At 45.8% G+C, this 18205-nt stretch overlaps 2 protein-coding genes across 2 annotated transcripts in view; both read left to right on the top strand.

Moving 5' to 3' along the window:
* Positions 1-2762: 2762 nt before the first annotated feature.
* Positions 2763-7640, top strand: LOC120846739 (myb/SANT-like DNA-binding domain-containing protein 3). The gene is made up of 3 exons (XM_040218604.1): positions 2763-3169; positions 3745-3957; positions 7264-7640. The coding sequence occupies exons 1-3, from the start codon at positions 2851-2853 to the stop codon at positions 7638-7640; spliced, it is 909 nt and encodes a 302-aa protein (XP_040074538.1). The 5' UTR covers positions 2763-2850.
* A 6301-nt stretch (positions 7641-13941) lies between these two features.
* Positions 13942-18205, top strand: part of LOC120846733 — a 175475-nt gene continuing 171211 nt past the window's right edge. Inside the window, exon 1 of the mRNA XM_040218600.1 lies at positions 13942-14005. Within this exon, the coding sequence (XP_040074534.1) occupies positions 13942-14005 (64 nt within the window). The remainder of the gene's footprint in view (positions 14006-18205) is intronic.

Genomic DNA, 18205 nt, shown 5'->3' on the forward strand with positions numbered 1-18205 from the left:
TTTCTCTACATGTTTGCGATAAACCGTTCACCACTTTTTCCAGTGATAAACCACATGCCGGAGGCCATCGTTATAAAACTCCTTGTTCTGATTGTTCAGGAATCGCTCCACTTCAGCAATTACTTGGTCATCGGCCTTGAAATGCTTTCCTCTTATTTGGCCACACTGGAAGCGTCTGCGCCATTTAACCAAGGTGTCATAAACTGGGGTGTTGTCCCCGAACAACACTCCCAGATTGGAATGAATATCCTTGGCATTGCTTCCCTTCAAATGAAAAAACAAAACAAAAAAACAAAACAAAAAAAAAGCGGATCACTGCAAGTGCTTGGCACCGACGGGCGGTGCCATATATGTTTCGGCTCCCTAGCGGCGTTCCGCGCTACTATGACATGCGATGTTTGACTGTGCGGAAACTAGACGGACGCGTGCTGATGTTGATGCCTGGTTTGTTCCGTTTTTTCAATTTTTTTTGACCGATAATACGAACTTTATGAACGCGCCTTGTAACACGGATGTTATCCATCACAAGTCCTTGTTAGCTGTTGGTCGCTCTGAATCCGGGTCACGCGAGGGCCCCAAAGGGCATTCCGGCCAAGCTCTAGAGTTATTGATTTTGATCAGGCAACCAATAGTAGTGCTCATACGAAAGGAATTGTATGAGTAGTGCTTACCGTGAAGCTTGGTAGACTGAAGTGTTCCGGTTTGGAGCACTGAAGACAGAAAGTTGCTAACATCCTCGCACGCCATGCCCGTGCTCTGCCTCGTCACGAAAAGTGCCCGCTTTACAGGTGGCCGCGAGTCGAGGAGAGTGAGGAATCTATGCACGCACTGGCATTCGCGAGCGGAAGTCACTTCTTTCTGGTCAAAAGTTGAAATTCGTCGTCCGTCACTGAGCCTGTCACAGATGATGGATCCTCGACAACACTGCGGCGTGCTCATGGACAGAACCAGAGGCACATGTCTGAGATGGTGGAGCGACGTTCCACAAGGCAGTCTTTTCCTTTGCAGGACCAGCGTCATTGTCAAGGTGGCGACTGTTTTCGGTAGTATTCTGACTACTCATGACTCCGGCGTAACTCTTGTGGGCACGACACGCTGCACGATCGGTAATCTTGGGAGCAGCACGGACGAGCTGCGTACAAAGTGATTTGGCTTCTTGAAGCTCGCTTCTTATCATGGCGTTTTCCTCGCGCAATATCTAGACAGTGCCTACAAGCAAGTCCACTTTGGCTGTCAAAGACAAAACAAAAGGGAGCTTCTCTGTACCATTGATTTGTTGTTGGAACCCTTTTCCTCGCCATCCTTCACGGCGTCTTTTTGGGCGTGTCCGTCGCGGTGGCATTCAGCTTCGCTTCATCAGGGTCACGTCACTTCGAACACGAGTTGCATTTGTAGGTACTGACGCCTTCGGCAATGAAACGGTTGTAGTCATCCCCACAAACGCTAATACATTTACAATGATAACGACGCAGGCATGCACAACAGTTAAGATCCTGTTTTTTTTCCAATAAAATGAATCAGAGCACAACGGACACACGTCCTTCTACCTGCTAAGTGACTGGCCTATAATATCGGCTCTCCATTACGAGATCATTTAGCTCGGGATACACACTGCTTCAGCGTACGTTCGACCTGGACGTAGCGGACGCTACTATCTCAGCCAATCGAGCTCTGGGAATTGAGCACGTGATGCGCTCTCCGCCCGTCACCTCTGCAGCCGTTCGTAAGTAAAAACTACTAAAACGAACTCGCCAGAAAAAAATATGTTTAGCATACGCTGGGAGGGCCGGCCTTATTACAGTGTTATGATATCTCATGTTGGCGTGGCTTAGATTATCTAGCGTCCAAGATGTCGTACCTGTAATGGCTCGTTCACACTTGCGAAATAAGCACTCACCGCCGACTAGATTCGATCGCCGAAAAGCAGATCGGGCCGTTCACATTTCTTGCCGCCTGCGGAGTACGCGGCGCGAGCGTCTTGCAGTTTGCCGAACAGACGAGTGCTGACGAAAGCTCCCAAACCTCCTCCTTGCCCGCGCGCGTCTCGTTGCCATCACCGCCAGCTCGTCAGCGGGGATCGGACGGCAGCAAGCGCCACTTCCCCCACGCGTTCTGATTGGCTACCGGCAAGAAAAAACTTTTTTCCGGCGTTTAAAATTGGTCCCAGAGCGATTTTGCACTCCGCCGGAAATTCTGCCTGCTTTCGTCGCCGGGCGTTAGAGTTCTCGCGGATCCGGCCGCCGGTTCACGAGTGTGAACGAGGCATAAGCTGTATCTGCAGCTCCGCAATTTTGTATTCTACGGATGCTAGTGTGTAGGAAGAGGCGCAAATGCAAGACGTACATTTACCGCCGTATTCATAAACATTCCCCCACTCGACTCCAAACTCGACTCGACTTGAGTGGAGTATGGACGCGCGACTCCACTCGAAGTGCCATTCGTATTCACAGACGCGAATCGGCACTCACTCGAACTCGAGATTCCGTTCTCCACTCCAACGAGCTTGAGGACGTCTGGGAGCGAGAATATAGCCAAAGGTTTTATTCAAAACACCATTTTCACGTGAAAAATAAACATATTCGTTCGTTTTATCTAAAAACCTGTATCATACAAACATCGAATTAGTGAACTACGAAGTTTTATTAAGGCAGCGTAAAATTTAGACGTGCTTGAGCGACAAAACGGACAAAGTCGTTATCTTGTCTGGCAACAAGCGCATTCGCCGGCTGCGTCTTGTCGTTCTCTCGTCGACGATCGTCCATCTCACGGTTTGTCGATCTCGTCTCGGTCTTTCTTGATTTCGCCCCGTGCAGCCCTGCTTCGTCGCCTCGCCGCCTCGCACGACGAATCATGGAGGACCCCAACGGCAACGACTCGGAAATGGCCGATAGCGAAGAGCGGGCAGGGGCTCGTTTTATTTATACTGCGGAGGAGAAGGCGCTCCTCCAAGCGCTCGTAACCAAGCATGCGCGGGTTCTGGAAAGCAAAAAGACAAATAACTACTCGAAGGAGGCTAAACTTAAAGCTTGGGAGAAACTCAGCACCGAGTATAACAGCCGGCCAAACGTCCGCCCACGCAGCGCTAAGCAACTTAAGAAGCGTTGGGAGAACGAAAAATCCAGGTACAAAAAAACGAAGTCCGACGAAACGAGAGACATCCACGCCACGGGTAAGTCGACCATTTGCATATTTGGTAAACCGTTCCCGATGTGTAAAAAGTAAACATCGGAGAGAAGTCCTTTTCGGCCAGAACAATGCTATGTGCACGACGTCGTGCTCCTTTCCGAGTCTCGTATAAAACGAATTGTCAAAACGAGTTGTTCAAAGCTGTAGCGTAGCAAAGTCCGCTTCATACGCATGCAGCGGATCCAGGTTCGATCCAAAGTGGGCCTACTTCTTTGCTTTTTTCTTGACATATTTTTTTTTTTTGTAAAACAATTGGCGTTATTGACATTTTTTTTTTTTTAACATTTTCCACTGAAAGCAAATGAGGTCCCCGCATCTTGCCGGAAGCCTATTCTAACTAAGTGCCCAGCATTCAATTGCCCATAAGAAGGTTCCAGGTGGGCCTCCACTAAGTTGTGCCAGATTCTCTCTTCGTTGGGTTCGCTCTAGTCCCCCTAACAATGGTTTTTATCTCGCACAGAGGCGTTTCGAAAATTCAGTGTGCTCTTTGAATTGTTCGTCCCATACATTGTTCACTCTCTCCAATCTGAGCTTCAAATTCTTTGGTTTCTGTCACAGGAGGTGGACCACGAACAAGCCGGCCGATGAGCCCCTCACTCATTCTTGTGGGAGCGGCAGCAGACCACATGGAGACAGTGGTCACAAATCTCTGCGACAGCGACAGGGCAAGAGACCGGCCAGTGCTGTCGCTGCCTCCTGCTGCAATGTTTGAAGCAATGGTGCGAGGCACTGAAGGCAATGACAATCACGCCTGCTGGAACGACGTGCCAGGTAACTGGGGGCTTTTGGATTGGGACAAATTTGCACCAACATGTCGAAGATGGGTACTGTGAGCTGTAACATGTCTACTTGTATTTGCGACTAGTATCATTTTAGCAGCAAACCTGGAACAAAAAAAGAAAAAAGGGCACCCAAGCTTTTTTTTTTTTTTATTGCTCGGCAACATCTACACTATTGTACATATCTTCGAAGTTCCAAAATTGAAAATGCGAGCAGTGGGTCGTGACATAGTACTGTGAATTGAAACCAAAACTAGTGGTTAATAGACCTGTTGCAAAGCGTACAGCGCCACGACGGCAGAGAACTTTGGGAAGACTCGGTACAGATCACGTGCCTTCTCGTTGCGCTTCTGCGACAGCAGCAGTCGCAGCCATCCGCCATCCCTCCAAACCGTCGTTGGCGGCGTACCGTATCTGTGGCAGTGGGCGCGTTAAGTCGGCGCTCTTTTACTCCTACTCCGATGCTCCGACTTTGATATTCCGAGTGCAGCAACTAAACGGCGCATAGCGTACAGGAGCGCTACACACCGAGGCTGCGTTCCAAACCTACTCGAATGGATCCGAGTTACCCTGGCAGATTGTGTCACGCGACATCAAAAATAGAGAAACGCTGGACGCGGGTAGGTTTTCGACAACCACCTTTACCCTAGAGTTAGATAGCATAAGTTTTGCAACACGGCCAGAAACTATCGACGAGCCACACAAGCTCCTGCCGATCGTGAATGCGGGTGGCGGAAGCTGAAAATATTTCGAAGATAAATATTAAGGCCTGTGTGGAGCACCATAGTCTAAAGCAAGAGAGATGGCTACGTTATGAAGTTCCTACAAACTTTTTAATATTCTTGAAAGGTTTGAAGACTCGTTTCATGCACATTATGTGGAAGCTGGAAGGTTGCCTTGACCGATCTTATTTGTTGACCATACATTCTGTTCCGATTTTAAATTGAAGACAACATTCTTGCACTCGCTCATCGACGCAGGAAACCCTTAAATTTGTCAGAGATTCCCTAGTTCCATCCGTTCCGTCTCGCCGATATGGCACACGGTCATTTGATAGCACGTCAATTTGTTTTTAGGCAGTATGCATGAACAAACCTTTCCCGCAACGCTAACTGGTGTTTCGGCTTTCCATCTAGGTATCTTTATTCGCTGCGGCTGGGCTAACGATTTTAAGCAGGGCAGCAGCCTGACTGTCTTTTCATAACTGTCCTGTCGCCGAGCTATCGGCACCTCAGTCAATTGATCGATTCGATTTCAGGCAAGACGCATGAACAAACCTTTTCCTCAGAGCTCGCTGATGTTTCGGCTTTCAAATCGAAGCATCTTTATTCGCTGGGCTAAGCATTATAAAAGGGACAGAGCGGTCCAAATGTCTCCTCATCTCGACAACTTTCTGTCGCTGTGCTATCGGCACTAATGACAGATGAATTTCTTTTTCAAGCGAGATGCACAAACAAACCTTTTTCGGAAGGCTAATTGCTGCCTTGGCTTTCAAATCACATTGTTTTTACCTGCTGGATTAAGCACTAATCAACTGAAAAGGGGCAGCGTTCCGACTACGCCTCTCGTCTCGACGGTCTCAGATGCAGCGCAGCCATCTTGTTTGTTTACATGACGTCACGGAGCGCGAAGAAGTCACTCGCGCTCCAAGAAATTTTCGGTGCATGAAGAGCGCGCTCGGGTGTCAGTCTCCGGTGGCACTCCTGTCCGTTTAGTGAAAGGAGTGCCAAACTCTCGCACTCCGGAGCACGGACTTAACGCGCCCAGTGTAAGCGCATCTCGACAGGTGAAGCTATTCACCTATTTAAATACTTTATTCATCGGAACTTACCTTCATGTCTTGCAGCGTCACCGAATCCACTTATTTTGCACCGCAACCATGGCACAGTTCGACCTGGTTCAACAAAGCGTTTGTGTGGCAATCGACGGAGCCGGTGCAAAGAAGAGGGATGAGAAAGGGGCAGCGGGAGGAAGGACGATGGGAGGGGCGTACCTAAGACTCATTATTCGTCCCGTGGCGCGCACGGGCTTATGGGATTTTTGCAAAGGGTCTATTGGTATCGAGAAAGCATTGCGGGGCACCTCTCCCATTGGAGCGCTTCTAGTTCAGAAATTTTTTTATCGAGATATTTTTTCTGTCGAGCATTGATCTGAGATTGTAGGTCTTTTTCCCCAAAATTCCTTTATGTAAATCTAGTGCTTGCGACGCATTGCACTAATCCATTTTACAGCTGCTACATATTTCATGGAAAAGTATGAAAAGTGACAACCACAAGTCTCCTCCCATTCTCGAAAAATATCTAGCACGACAATGAACCACATCGTAACACTTGCACTGCTCTTACGGGCAAGAAAAAGATGGAGGGACAGAAATAAATCCCTTTGCATTCTGCTACTATAGAGCCTCTGCTGTTGTCAATGGCAACTATGTAAACACTGCTCATTCAAGGAGCAGTTTAAACTGTTTAAAATTCAATTACTCATTCAGGGAAGTATGAAATATTAAGATTTTCTGCTAAAGATGTGTTTAAATCTAAAAGCTAAGATTCATTTTGTTTTCCTGGAGATACAATCTGACCAGACAACCTTTGTTGTAACACGATTTAAGGCAACAACCCTTGGACGGGAAAAGGACAACAGCACAACACACGAGTGTCAACACAGCTGTGGGGGCTTGGAGACCCTATATACACACGAACCTCTGCGCAATAAATTTCAGCTGTGTTTGAGACTTGCGTGTTCTGCTGTCACTGTTTTCCGCAGTCTCGGGGTTTTCGCCTAAATTTTTGTTAGACTTTCACCAGCTTGTTTGTGCCCCAACTTTTGTTCGCTGCTGCAAGTTAGCGACAAGCTTGCGCACATTTGCTCTTAACAAAGTGTCTGCCGTAACAACCGTCTGAGTGTACACATCTTGTGGTGTCCCCTTTGAGGAAGGTTTATGTAGTGCAGTTACTCTTGTTTGCTTCTCGGATAGGAATTTGATCCCATCAGCAGTCTGACATGGCAAGGTCTGTCGTTAACCAACTGAAGAAAACATGCTATCGGGGCAAAATCGTATGTAGTCAAAGCACAACGTGAAGGTTGAAGCAGAGGGACACAAATTATATGATAACGCGACCGTAAACCATCCACAGTGCTAGAAGTGGTGCAGAACATAACCAATTGGACACACTCTATAGTTTGCCAACGCCTAGCTTTGAACATTTCTGCTAAAGGCCCATGTGGTTGTTAGGCCTCTTCCTCTATGTACTTGCTCTTCCCCTAGCACTCACAGTGCCAATGTGTTCTGCATGCCCAGATGCTCCTGAGCCGACCGCCTCACCACTCCAAGACAGCAGCGTTGGAGCTGCTTGTGCGACTCCGCCGGCAAGGGGCATTACCTGCCCCCGTGCTGAGCTGCCAAGCGGGGCATCCAAAAGAGCTGGAAACCGCATCGCAGCTCTGGAGCGGATCATGGCTCCCGAAAAAGAGGCCCGTGTTGACATCCTCGAGAGGGAAGATCGGCGGAAGGAGGCACAACATTTAATGCAAATGCGCATACTGCGCAACAAGCTTTTTGAGCAGCGACGACGCGGACGGGCAGAGTTCCAGCTGCTCCAGCTGGAGAAAGAGATAAAGGTGGAGCAGCTGGCAGCCCTGCGCTGCAAGCAACAAGGGTGTGGGAATCACAATTAAATTTGGGTTCTTGCAGTTTAGCAGCATTCTGAGGATTTACTTATTTTAATTTTGTGCGCTACATTGTAGTGAAACGGTAGAACCAAATGTGTTTTGCATATTCGGAAGTTGAATGAAACAGCACACTAGAATTGAAGGAAAGGGCAGGTCTTTCGTTAGCTCTGTGCTGGCCACAAGTCTTTCCCAGAATATGTTTAAGTGACCGAATACCCGGAATCTGATTTAAGAATCAATTTATTGGAGAGCTTACTACTGGATTCGTGTCCGAGTATTTGCACGAGTCAGTGATGGGTCAAGAACGGAGTGCAAGCTGGAGAGGAGAAATAGGACGGAAGCTTTAAGTGGAGAGGAGGTTTCTCCTTTCCACCTCAAGCTTCTGTCTGCTTCCTCCTCTCCAGCTTGTACACTATTCTTGACCCGTCATTGACTATGAACATGTGCTTCTGCTTGAATATCCTTATTGGAAACACAGTGCGATGATCTGTGTGCGTTTCAGCGAGCCATTGATTGTGTCGACAGGGTCTGGAGGTGATGGCAGTACATGAGGACGCAGCCGCCTCCGGCGTCGGGGGACTGGTGGAGAGGGTAGAGCGGGTGGGCATGGCTCTTTTCGCAGCCGGGCCAGGTTGTGCAGTGCAGCACAGGCGGTGATGATGAGGGCTGACCGTTCCGCCTTGTACTGCAGCCGCATGTCCAGGCATGGGAAGCGTCGCTTGAACACTCCAAATGCCCGTTCGACCGAGTTCCTTGTTTTTAGGTGGGCTGCTTGGTACCTATATGGTGCAGCATTGGTAATGGAAGCAACGTCGCAAGATAAGGGTCTTCAGGTGAAAAAATAGCCACTGCTGCAACCATAAGTATGGTTCAGTAACCTGTACAGTGCGGCCTATCCGTGCTAGCTGCATTTTTGGCATTTTCTATTGCCAGAGGCTACTGTTCAGCATACAGTGTAGTTTTGGCTGGTGTTTTCTACATTACCGTCTTAATTCAAGTTCTTAGCCCTAGTTCAATTCTAGTGACAAAAAGCAACAATTGACACTGACTAACTGTGAAGAACAACAAATGTTCTCGAGGAAAAAAGAAAGACAAAACTGAAATGTTGTATGCTACATACTTTTGAAAAAAAAAAATTGTCTACAGAAAGTGAATAATGCCAGCTTTTTTTGCCATACAAAGGCCCAAAGGTCATGAATCTAGCTGTAACAAAGATTTGCAGAAGTAATAGTAACAAATAGCAACACTGTGGGTACTGCATCCCTTCTTGTTAGCTGTTCTGAATTTCATGCCATTATTTCTTCCAACAAACTAGTACATACCTGCCCTTTGGGCTGTTGGCGACACCTGGATTGGTCAGGGGCGTAAGAAGAAATGACATGCAGGGATAGCCTGCATCTCCGAGCAGCAGGCCAGGGATGCGCCGATTCTCGTACAGGACCCTTGCACGACTGTTGTCGAATATCCCGCTGTCATGCACAGAGCCCGGCCACCTAGCAACAATGTCAAAAAACTGCAGCTGGGGTCCTGTGATGGCCTGTGGATAGGAAGGAGCAGTGCAGGGATGAGCAGGTTGCCATGATATGAACACAGAAGTGCTCAAGCTGAAATTTTTACTATGATTAGTATATTGTTGACAAAGTGCATCTGCAAGCTTTGGAAATTAACTAGAATTTGAGTTCTCGCAGTTTTATGCGACGTAAGCTTCAATGTGGCTTAATTCCTATGTTTTTTTCAGACGGTATGATAGAACAGAATTTGAGCACAGGATAAAATCTCCCAAATATTTTCTCCCAAAAGTATAATTCAAGGAGAAAATACTATGAAGCATGAGCGTTTGCTATAAAATAACAAAAGCCATCTCGGCACCCAATCAAATGTATATTTCCAAACACACAATGCATAATTCTTGGTTTTGAACCCTCTCTAGCTGGCCCACTACCACTCTGCACTGTCGCAGAGTGCAGATCTCTTCACAAGTTCTAGTATATATCAGTCACAATATCGCCGAGCTTTCACGTGCGACGCCGCGTCTTGGCGTGCCGTTGTTTTCAGCTTTTTCGCTGTCGCTAACAGCACAAACAGAAGTGGACTTACCTGCACGTTGAGGGAGAAGAACCCCTTCCTGTTCCTGAAGACTTCCCCATTGGGACCACCAGGTCCCTTTATTTTGACGTGGGTGCAGTCGATGCACCCAGTCACACTGGGGAACTTCCCGATGTTGTAGAAATCCCGCATGACCTCGTCGCAGTCGCCCTCCGGGAAATTCACGAGGCGGGGGAAGAGAGTCTCGGCGAGGACCCGGGAGACGCGCTCGATTACGCGGCACACCGTCGGCTGCGACACGTTCACGAGGTCGCCCGTGACTACTTGAAAAGTCCCGGCGCCATAAAATCTCAGCGCTACGAGGAGCTGGAGCATCGGGGACAGTGGCAGGCCGCGACTGCTCTCGTTTGCTTCCAGCGGCAGGCACTGCAGGAGGCTTACGACTGTCGATTTTGTAAAACGATAGCGCACCAGGAACTCCCAATCGTTGAAATGCTCCAGCGGATTGAGCCGGTCCCGGCAACGTCGTCTCGGCACATCGACGTCCTGGTCGGGGTCTCGGTCGTCATGAAGAACTTCGTCCGTTCTCAACACGAAGTCGACGAAGTCGGCGAACGAAGCGTCGGCCGCCATGACACTGAACGCACTCGAGTGACTCGAGTGGCCGTTCAAGGTGGCTCCGGCGCAGACTCGAGATCTCGAGTAAATTTTGGAGTTTCGAGTGGAGATTTTGGAGTCGAGTGGAGTTTCGAGTGGAGATTTGTTTATGAATCGCAAAACCACCCTCAAGTCGAGTTTCGAGTCGAGTTTCGAGTCGAGTAGCGTTTAAGAATACGGCGGTTAGTTTCATTTCACCTTTGTCCTTGAAAACCAACCTACCGCTAACTTAATTCCGTCGTTTTATGAAGTTTTTTTTTTAATTTTGGTTTTGGCGCACTTATCGTGTTTTGTACCGACATCATGCCAGGTCGTTCCAATGCTTTCGATCAGCATTCTATAGCAAACATATTAAAGCATTCGTACTATTTACCTGCATTGCTCTTACTCCCTAACGTCGTGCTTAACGTAATAAGGGTTAATAAACATTTGCCTATTCCCGCCTGTTGTTTCTTTTTGTTTTGTTTTTTAATTACAAATCACAAAAGCAGAGCAGACGCAGGAAGTAATATGGGCAGCTTGGCCACCTGTTCGAGCTGTTGCCTGTACTCGCTCGGCGCTCCAGAGAGACGTCGATCAAACTGTTCGTGGCTGGATGTTATCACATATAGCGACGTTTACAACGCCATAAAAAAAAATTAAAAAAGAAATGATTTTCCCCTTTTGTGTAGGTTTCCTTTAAGCTCTTGACCCAGAAACTCGAAAGCCCACTTTTTGTGACATGAGGGAGTTTTTGCAGATTGTTTCCGCCGTCTAGCAAGGCTCTCCGCAACCCGCTACGATACCGGGAGCTCTACAGTCAAGGCCATCACTGCGCAGGCGCAGTAGTGGTTTCTTCGTTGGGAAAGGCTGAACGGTGGAGGAAATGCGGTCTGAGAAAATTCCCTATGCCTCATATTTTTCTTACTGGAAGGGAGCAACAAAACGGGTTGAGGAAGCGGTCTACTTCTAGTCACGCTGACCGCGTGTTCGGTTTAGTGACGGATCTTATTTGACTGTTCATGGTTTTACGTTTCTTAATTTTTTATGTGATACAATTTCTAAATGCTATGTCTCTTGCTGGCAAAGTCAATGCAGCGAAACAAAAATTTCAAAGAGGCTTTTTGTAGTGTCGGCTCATAATGACAATAATGTCCACCACAAGTTTCAACCACGCTACGTCCAATACTTGCACCTTAAAGTTTTCTTTTTTTCTTTTTTTTTGCAACAAGAGACATAACATTTAGAAATTGTGTCAAACAAAAAAATTTCACAATCAAAAATTTTTTTGAAGCTACAAAAATAAATTTTCATGCTCTTTAGCGAGAGGTTTAAGACAGACACATTTGGAAGCAATTAAGTAGTCACAAAAAGGCTCTAAGCACCAATTCAAAATGCGATTTCGAAAAGCCATAGCAGATACGTCCCTAAAACAAAGGCACACTTTTATTTTATGCAGCCTCTTATTATTGTTGCGTTACTTTCTGGATACAATATGGAACATATATTTTAGATATGATAGATTTAGATGGGTTAGATTATCTAGCTTAAACATTTTTTATAGCAAGGGTAAAATAATGTTTTGACCGTAATGCTTCTACCCCAGTACCACACAAGTTGCTATAGCCAGATATAAAAATGTAACAGACATGAGTGCTTGAAATTGGTGACACACAACTTTGTTAGCCGGCCGTAGATAATTGAATGTTCGCGGGGATTTTGCACTCGAGAAGAACTCCCCTATACTCGGCTAAAATAGCTTACTCAGCGTTTGTCTATATTATTTTGGAACATTTATTGCGCTATAGCCACCTAAAGTGAATGATCGCGTGTCTGTAGCATTCGAGTCAGAAATATCTCTATAGTCGGCCGAACAAAATCCTATGGTCGCATTTATTGTATTATAGCAGGTTCAAGAAAACTCAATGGTCAAGATACCCTACATTAAACACTTACAAATTCTATTGCCGGCTAACGAGAACTAAATAAATGTTTAAGCGACTACGGTTTGAAGACATGCGCCCGCTTTCATACAATGGTTAAACAAAATAAGATGGGAGAGATTCTTTACGCTGTGTGCCATAAAATTTTCTATAGCTGGATATATTCTTTTTATGATTGACGTCATGATGGCGCTTAAGACGAGGACAAAAGGGAGGCAGACTGCACGGAGCGCTACTTCAACGTTTATTTTTGAACAATAGGGGGGACGTATATACACTCACACCGCTTCACCCCAGCCAATCCCGGGCCTCACCGTCGCTCGCAAAAACGCTATCTCTTTGACTAACAGGGCAATGGAGGCGACGCTGACACACTGTGCTCCAGACTGTTTGATCAAGTCTGCTTCTATTATTTCCCTGACCGTCTTATCCTTGTGTCTGGCTAGAATCGCGCACGTGTTGAACAAGGGCCTGCATCCACAATCGTGAAAATGAACTGAAAGATGACCGTCACGGTGGTTATTAACATTCAAATTGTGCTTCCTTGTTCTATACTGAAAACGCGAGTCCAAGCTATTTTCCGTTCATCAAACAAACCCCGCTCAACACGGGTACGTTAGCAGTGTGGAGGGGATTTGTTTTTTTAGTATATAGAAATATGAAAACCTCATTGAACTTTTGTAATAATACACGGCTTTCAACTCGTGTTTTGACACTTATACATCGCAATTATCAGAACTTAGCCTTAAAGGGATAGTGAACCGAAATTTGGATTTAAAAAAAAAATGCTGGAGATATAGGCGGGACGCTACAATCCCTACAACACTACTAGTAAGGCGATATCTCAAATGGAAGGCCGTATTTTTGGAAAAAGAGGTCGAGATTGAACCAGGATGACGAGGCGCGTGACCCTCAAGATACCTAGTTTCCTCCTCTCTTCGCTTCGCTCCTTCAAGGCCGCGAGGCGGAGAAGACGCGAGGCCGTTTCCTCTCCTTCTCCGAGAAACATGATGTCAACATTCCTGTCAAATACGCCTCTTTTTTTTTTAAATATACGGTCACCCGTTCGAGACAGCGCTGTATGAGTGATGTTTTAATGTTTGTAGCATCCCGTGGCATGCCTTTGCCGCGTGTTTTGGGGATTCCAGATTTCGGTTCAGCATCCCTTTAAATTGACAGGAAAATGGCACAACATGGTTGTCCTACGACAATGTCCACCGCATGACCTCACACCGTGGTTCCCACGACCAGCATACGTCGCTGTAAATCGAGAATTAATTTGAACTTTAGCTGCGATTACGATTTCGAATCGCAACATTTTGCTGTCAATTGTGTGTTCGCTCTTTCTTGTTCCACGGTAAACAAGATATCACATACAAGCTACATGTACTTTGATTGTTGACATTTTGTACTGCCCTTCAAATCTACGTATATGCCGGCCAGGAGGTTAAAATCAGGGCACAAAAAACAACTTCCACATCCTTCGTTTCACATAGGTCATGCTGACCTTCCAATCTATGCTGTGCACAATAGAGAACGCACGTTTCAAGAATTGTTATTTTGAAACCTAAAATGTCTCCTAACATCAAAATGTGCGGGATTTTGTCATTGTTTGCCTCGTCTTATATACAGCCACGCTCGGCTTTATTCGTATGTCGTGAATTCAACACTTTTTTTTCAGAATGTGGCACGCTCTTCTGAAAAGTTTTGTATGGACATATTTCATCGCTGTGCTGGATGGCGCAAGTAAGTAGTTATTATAAAATGTTATGTTTGTCAATCATAATCACGTGATAATGTAATATTTTAAATTGTAGGTAACAGTATGCTTTTTCCACCAAACGAAAATGCGTTCTTCAGTTTTTTATTTATTTGATTTATGTTGAGTGCCACAGAAAAAGCGCTAGGCTCTCTAAGTCATGCACTAAGAAACAACATATCTAATCCACAAAATAATTGGTCTACATATCAGAGTTAAAGACAAACGTCAGCGCACTCTTGAAGTTTTTCTTCAGTTCAAAAGAATGACAATATCAAGACTACCTGAGCTAGATTCGAATTTATTGAAAACCAGTTGAAAACGAGTCATGGGATCAATTTTGTACGAAAGGAAAATATAAAATAAGCTGTAAATATGGCTCACTATCTGAGGAACATTGAAACATACACAGTTCAGTAGCGCCGGTGAGTCTTGGCCACCATCTAGAATATTGTTCAAAAACATACAATCCCAAATCATCCGTTTAGTACACCAACATTTTAGACCAATCAGACTACAAATTTGTTTTGTATTTATAAAATACAGTGGGTTGTAAATAACGATCGTAAAACACGCTTATAAAGATTCTTTAAATATGCTCAATACTAGAGGATGTGGTCAATTCAGCGGAGTTTCACACGTCTGAGGCTAACAATGGAGGCTTCGCGAAAGGGAACGAATAACCTGAGAAAAAAAAGGGGGTTCCTAAAGATGTTATATCTACGTGTTATGGGGCCTAAAATGCGCAAAGGCAAATTGATAACATGCGCAACCCGGTGTTTAAACAAATCTCGGTATCTGTATAAATACCCAAGTTCCCGAGCAGAAACACACGACTACTAACAGTCGTATCTAAAGAGTAGCAGGATTGCATGCTGACACGCTTTGAACCGAGAGAATGAATTTGTGTTTTCGACTCGTTTAGGACACGATCATTAGGCGTGCACCACTTATAGCTAGTACACACATCACGTTGAAAACAGCCTTAGCGAAAAACAGCATATTTCTAATTTACTTGTGACGAACTCAGTACGCATACTTTTTTTGTAATAACTCCGTGTGAATATGGCCGATATGGAATCTACTCGCGGTGTAGCTATGGCGTGTTTCAAGCGTAAAAAAATGGGTTATGGGGATATTTATACAGCGTGTAGTTGGTCATCCATTAAAGTTGCGACGAGTCACACGCTGTAGATGAGTATTTTAGCCAGTGCTGTACAACCGCTAACCTGGGGTCTTTAACGTGCACCACGCAGTAGTAATACACGACCGCACGCCGGTACGATGCTCATCCAGATCGAAACGGGCAGGGGTGGGGCTCGAACCCAGAATCTCTGGGTTCTGCAGCGCGAGCTTTCGCTCCACGCGCGTCGAGGTGGGCGTGCGCCTTATCCCACTCGGCCAGAAACACATAAATTCGAACAAGGACTAACCCAAACTCCCGTACTCCCAAGGTTAATCCACAACCCCCCCCCACCCCCCCCCCCCCAAAAAAAAAAAAGAAAAAAACGATTACAACAATTTCTTTTTGTTGTGCCGCAGAGCTCAACCTGCAAGCAGAGTACGCATGCGATGTCCGACTCATATTGGGCGGTGCCCTGCGCACCTGCCAGTGTAAAGGTGCTGCGGTTTCATGTAATACTGGATATGCATAATCCGTCTCTGGCAGCACAGAGCAACGCAAACGCAAAGTCGAGGAGGATGACGGTCGTCCACATTCAACGGAAGTCTCGCAGTCGCCAATGCCCGAAGCGCGTCCAACGAACTCAGCACAATTTGTCCGATGAACAAAAGGGAAATTACCGAAAATTTGGCATGAACGTATTGCGGCCGTTTGCTGCTAAAACAATGCCCTCGGCTGCAACGGGTGAAAGCAGAACACTTAGTACCGTATTCTGGAAACCGGACCTACGTGGCCGCAAATTCGATAGTTGAACGAGTAAAAAAAAAAAAAAAATGAAAGACGTTAACAATTCTCTGTAATGTCGAATTAGAGCGCAGCTCTAGAGGAGGAGAAGAGGGTACAAAGGGGAGGGTGTGCCCCTCCTCCCCCATCCGTACCTTCCCCTCCTCCTCTCCGCCTCCTCTCCCATTTAGCGTGAAAATACGCTTGTATTGGCATCTTCGATTTCTTAATTCGAACCTGGACAAAGTTTGGTTACACTCTTCAGTTGTTGTAAGGCAACTAGACACGTTTAACTGTTCATAATGTATTAAGGGAGGTGGTTGCCAAATCAGAAACAAAACGTGCGTATTAACTGAGCGGTGCAGCTTAATCGCACTCGAAAAATTTGTTTCCCTTATTTCCAGCAAATGTGTATCACGGCCCTTTTGCAAATGTATTTATCCACTTTCTACAGAATTTCAATGGAAAATAGTGTATAGATTATATAGATATTAGAAAGAAAATGTATCCACTTTTATATCCACTGTTTATAGTTTTTTTAGCCGCTTTTTGGAGCTATACCTTCTTTCTGATCAATTGTATTTCGAGGAATGTTTAGGACCGTTGAATATTGTCAAATTCCGAATAGGGTTCTCACTGTTTGGTATTGGCTTGCCCGCAGTGTGTTTCAGGCTATGCTAATTTGTGTGTTTATATTAGCTGGAAATTGGGAATTCGTACTCTTCGCTGTGTGCTTTGCACTCTTAATAGTCTTATGACTGGTAATGATAGCGATGTCTTATTTATTTCTTGACTTTCTTCCGGAGCCCGAGTCGGCGTGAAAGCGAATGGACCATTCAGCGTGTTCCCTGTGGAAAATAGTTGTTAACTTGGTTCCGCGAAAAATCTATTACGAAGTGTACGAAATGCCAAACTCCTTCATATTCCAAGTCTGGAAATATATCTCCAACCAAAAAAATGAAAGGCAACCCGACGTTTCAAAACCAACACGGTTTCTTCTTCAGGGGTGACTGAAGGCGCGCGGACACAGCAGCAGCTCCCAACCTCTTAGTCTTCAAAAAAGGAAAGAAAAGAAAGAAAGAGAAAAGGAAAAATTAAAAAAAGAGAAGTTAGGAAATTGGAAAAATTCTAAAATAACTTGTCTCCAACCATCCAACGAGTCATAAGGCCTCAGTGGTTTCGACCCTGCTGCGTAGGGCAAGGACTATCTGCTCGTCGGAAACCGATAGAAAGAGGGAGAAGAAGACCATAATTGAAGACCTAAAGAAAAATGGTTACTCTAGTAACTTTATTAAACGCATCGCCCGACGGCAAGGTCTCGCCAGACAAAACCAGATGCCAGGAACAACAGCCCCATCGAGTCGCGCGCATAAGCGTTCCCTACGTAAAGGGAACCAGCGAAGCGCTTGCACGAGTACTGGGAAAGCAAGGTATTCTGGTGGCCCACAAGCCCACGTCCACACTGGGAAGGTTTATGCCAAGACCGAAAGACCGTCCACCAAAGGAAAAAGCACAGGGCGTGGTTTACACCATTCCTTGCGCAGAGTGCCCCGCAACCTACATCGGCGAGACGAAGAACTTTCCCGAGCGTATCCGCCAACACAAGAACGACGTGCGGAAGTTTGACAGTGAGCGCAGCGCCATCGCCGAACATTGCGATACCCTAGACCATCGCATTGACTTCGCGAACGCGCACGTGGTGGAGACAGAGCCCAATTTTCGAAGAAGACTTTTCTTGGAATCGTGGTACATCCAGCACACCCCAGGAAACCTAAACAGGTCGCTGGGTGCTCTGCCCTCCGTGTACGCACATGGCCACCGTGACCTGACGGAAAAGTTGAAGAGATGACCATCTTCATAACTAAGGAGTTATTTTACAATTTTTCCAATTTCCTAACTTCTCTTTTTTAATTTTTTCTTTTCTCTTTCTTTCTTTTCTTTCCTTTTTTGAAGACGAAGAGGTTGGGAGCTGCTGCTGTGTCCGCGCGCCTTCAGTCACCCCTGAAAAAGAAACCGTGTTGGTTTTGAAACGTCGGGTTGCCTTTCATTTTTTGGTTGGAGATATATTTCTAGACTTTAACTCTCACCCAACCAGGCAGATATCTTTCGAATATGTTTACTTTCAAGTCCTTCATATTCATTTTTTTAAATATCTTTTTCATGTGAAACATACAGAGCGCCTGAAGTAAATCATGTATATACGAATGTGGTCCAATAAAATGTTTTCTAATCACTTACTGTTGTTGATCCCCCCAAATGCTCCACCAGTCAGGAATCAATG

This window comes from Ixodes scapularis, unplaced genomic scaffold, assembly GCF_016920785.2.
Source record: "Ixodes scapularis isolate PalLabHiFi unplaced genomic scaffold, ASM1692078v2 PGA_scaffold4__175_contigs__length_147842914, whole genome shotgun sequence".
NCBI classification, from domain to species: domain Eukaryota; kingdom Metazoa; phylum Arthropoda; class Arachnida; order Ixodida; family Ixodidae; genus Ixodes; species Ixodes scapularis.

Bases quoted from the DNA above. Each gene is read 5' to 3' on its own strand.
- LOC120846739 (XM_040218604.1), top strand. From the start codon at position 2,851: ATGGAGGACCCCAACGGCAACGACTCGGAAATGGCCGATAGCGAAGAG. The intron at 3,170-3,744 runs GTAAGTCGACCA...TTTCTGTCACAG, and splicing joins GAGAGACATCCACGCCACGG to GAGGTGGACCACGAACAAGC. The intron at 3,958-7,263 runs GTAACTGGGGGC...CTGCATGCCCAG, and splicing joins CTGCTGGAACGACGTGCCAG to ATGCTCCTGAGCCGACCGCC.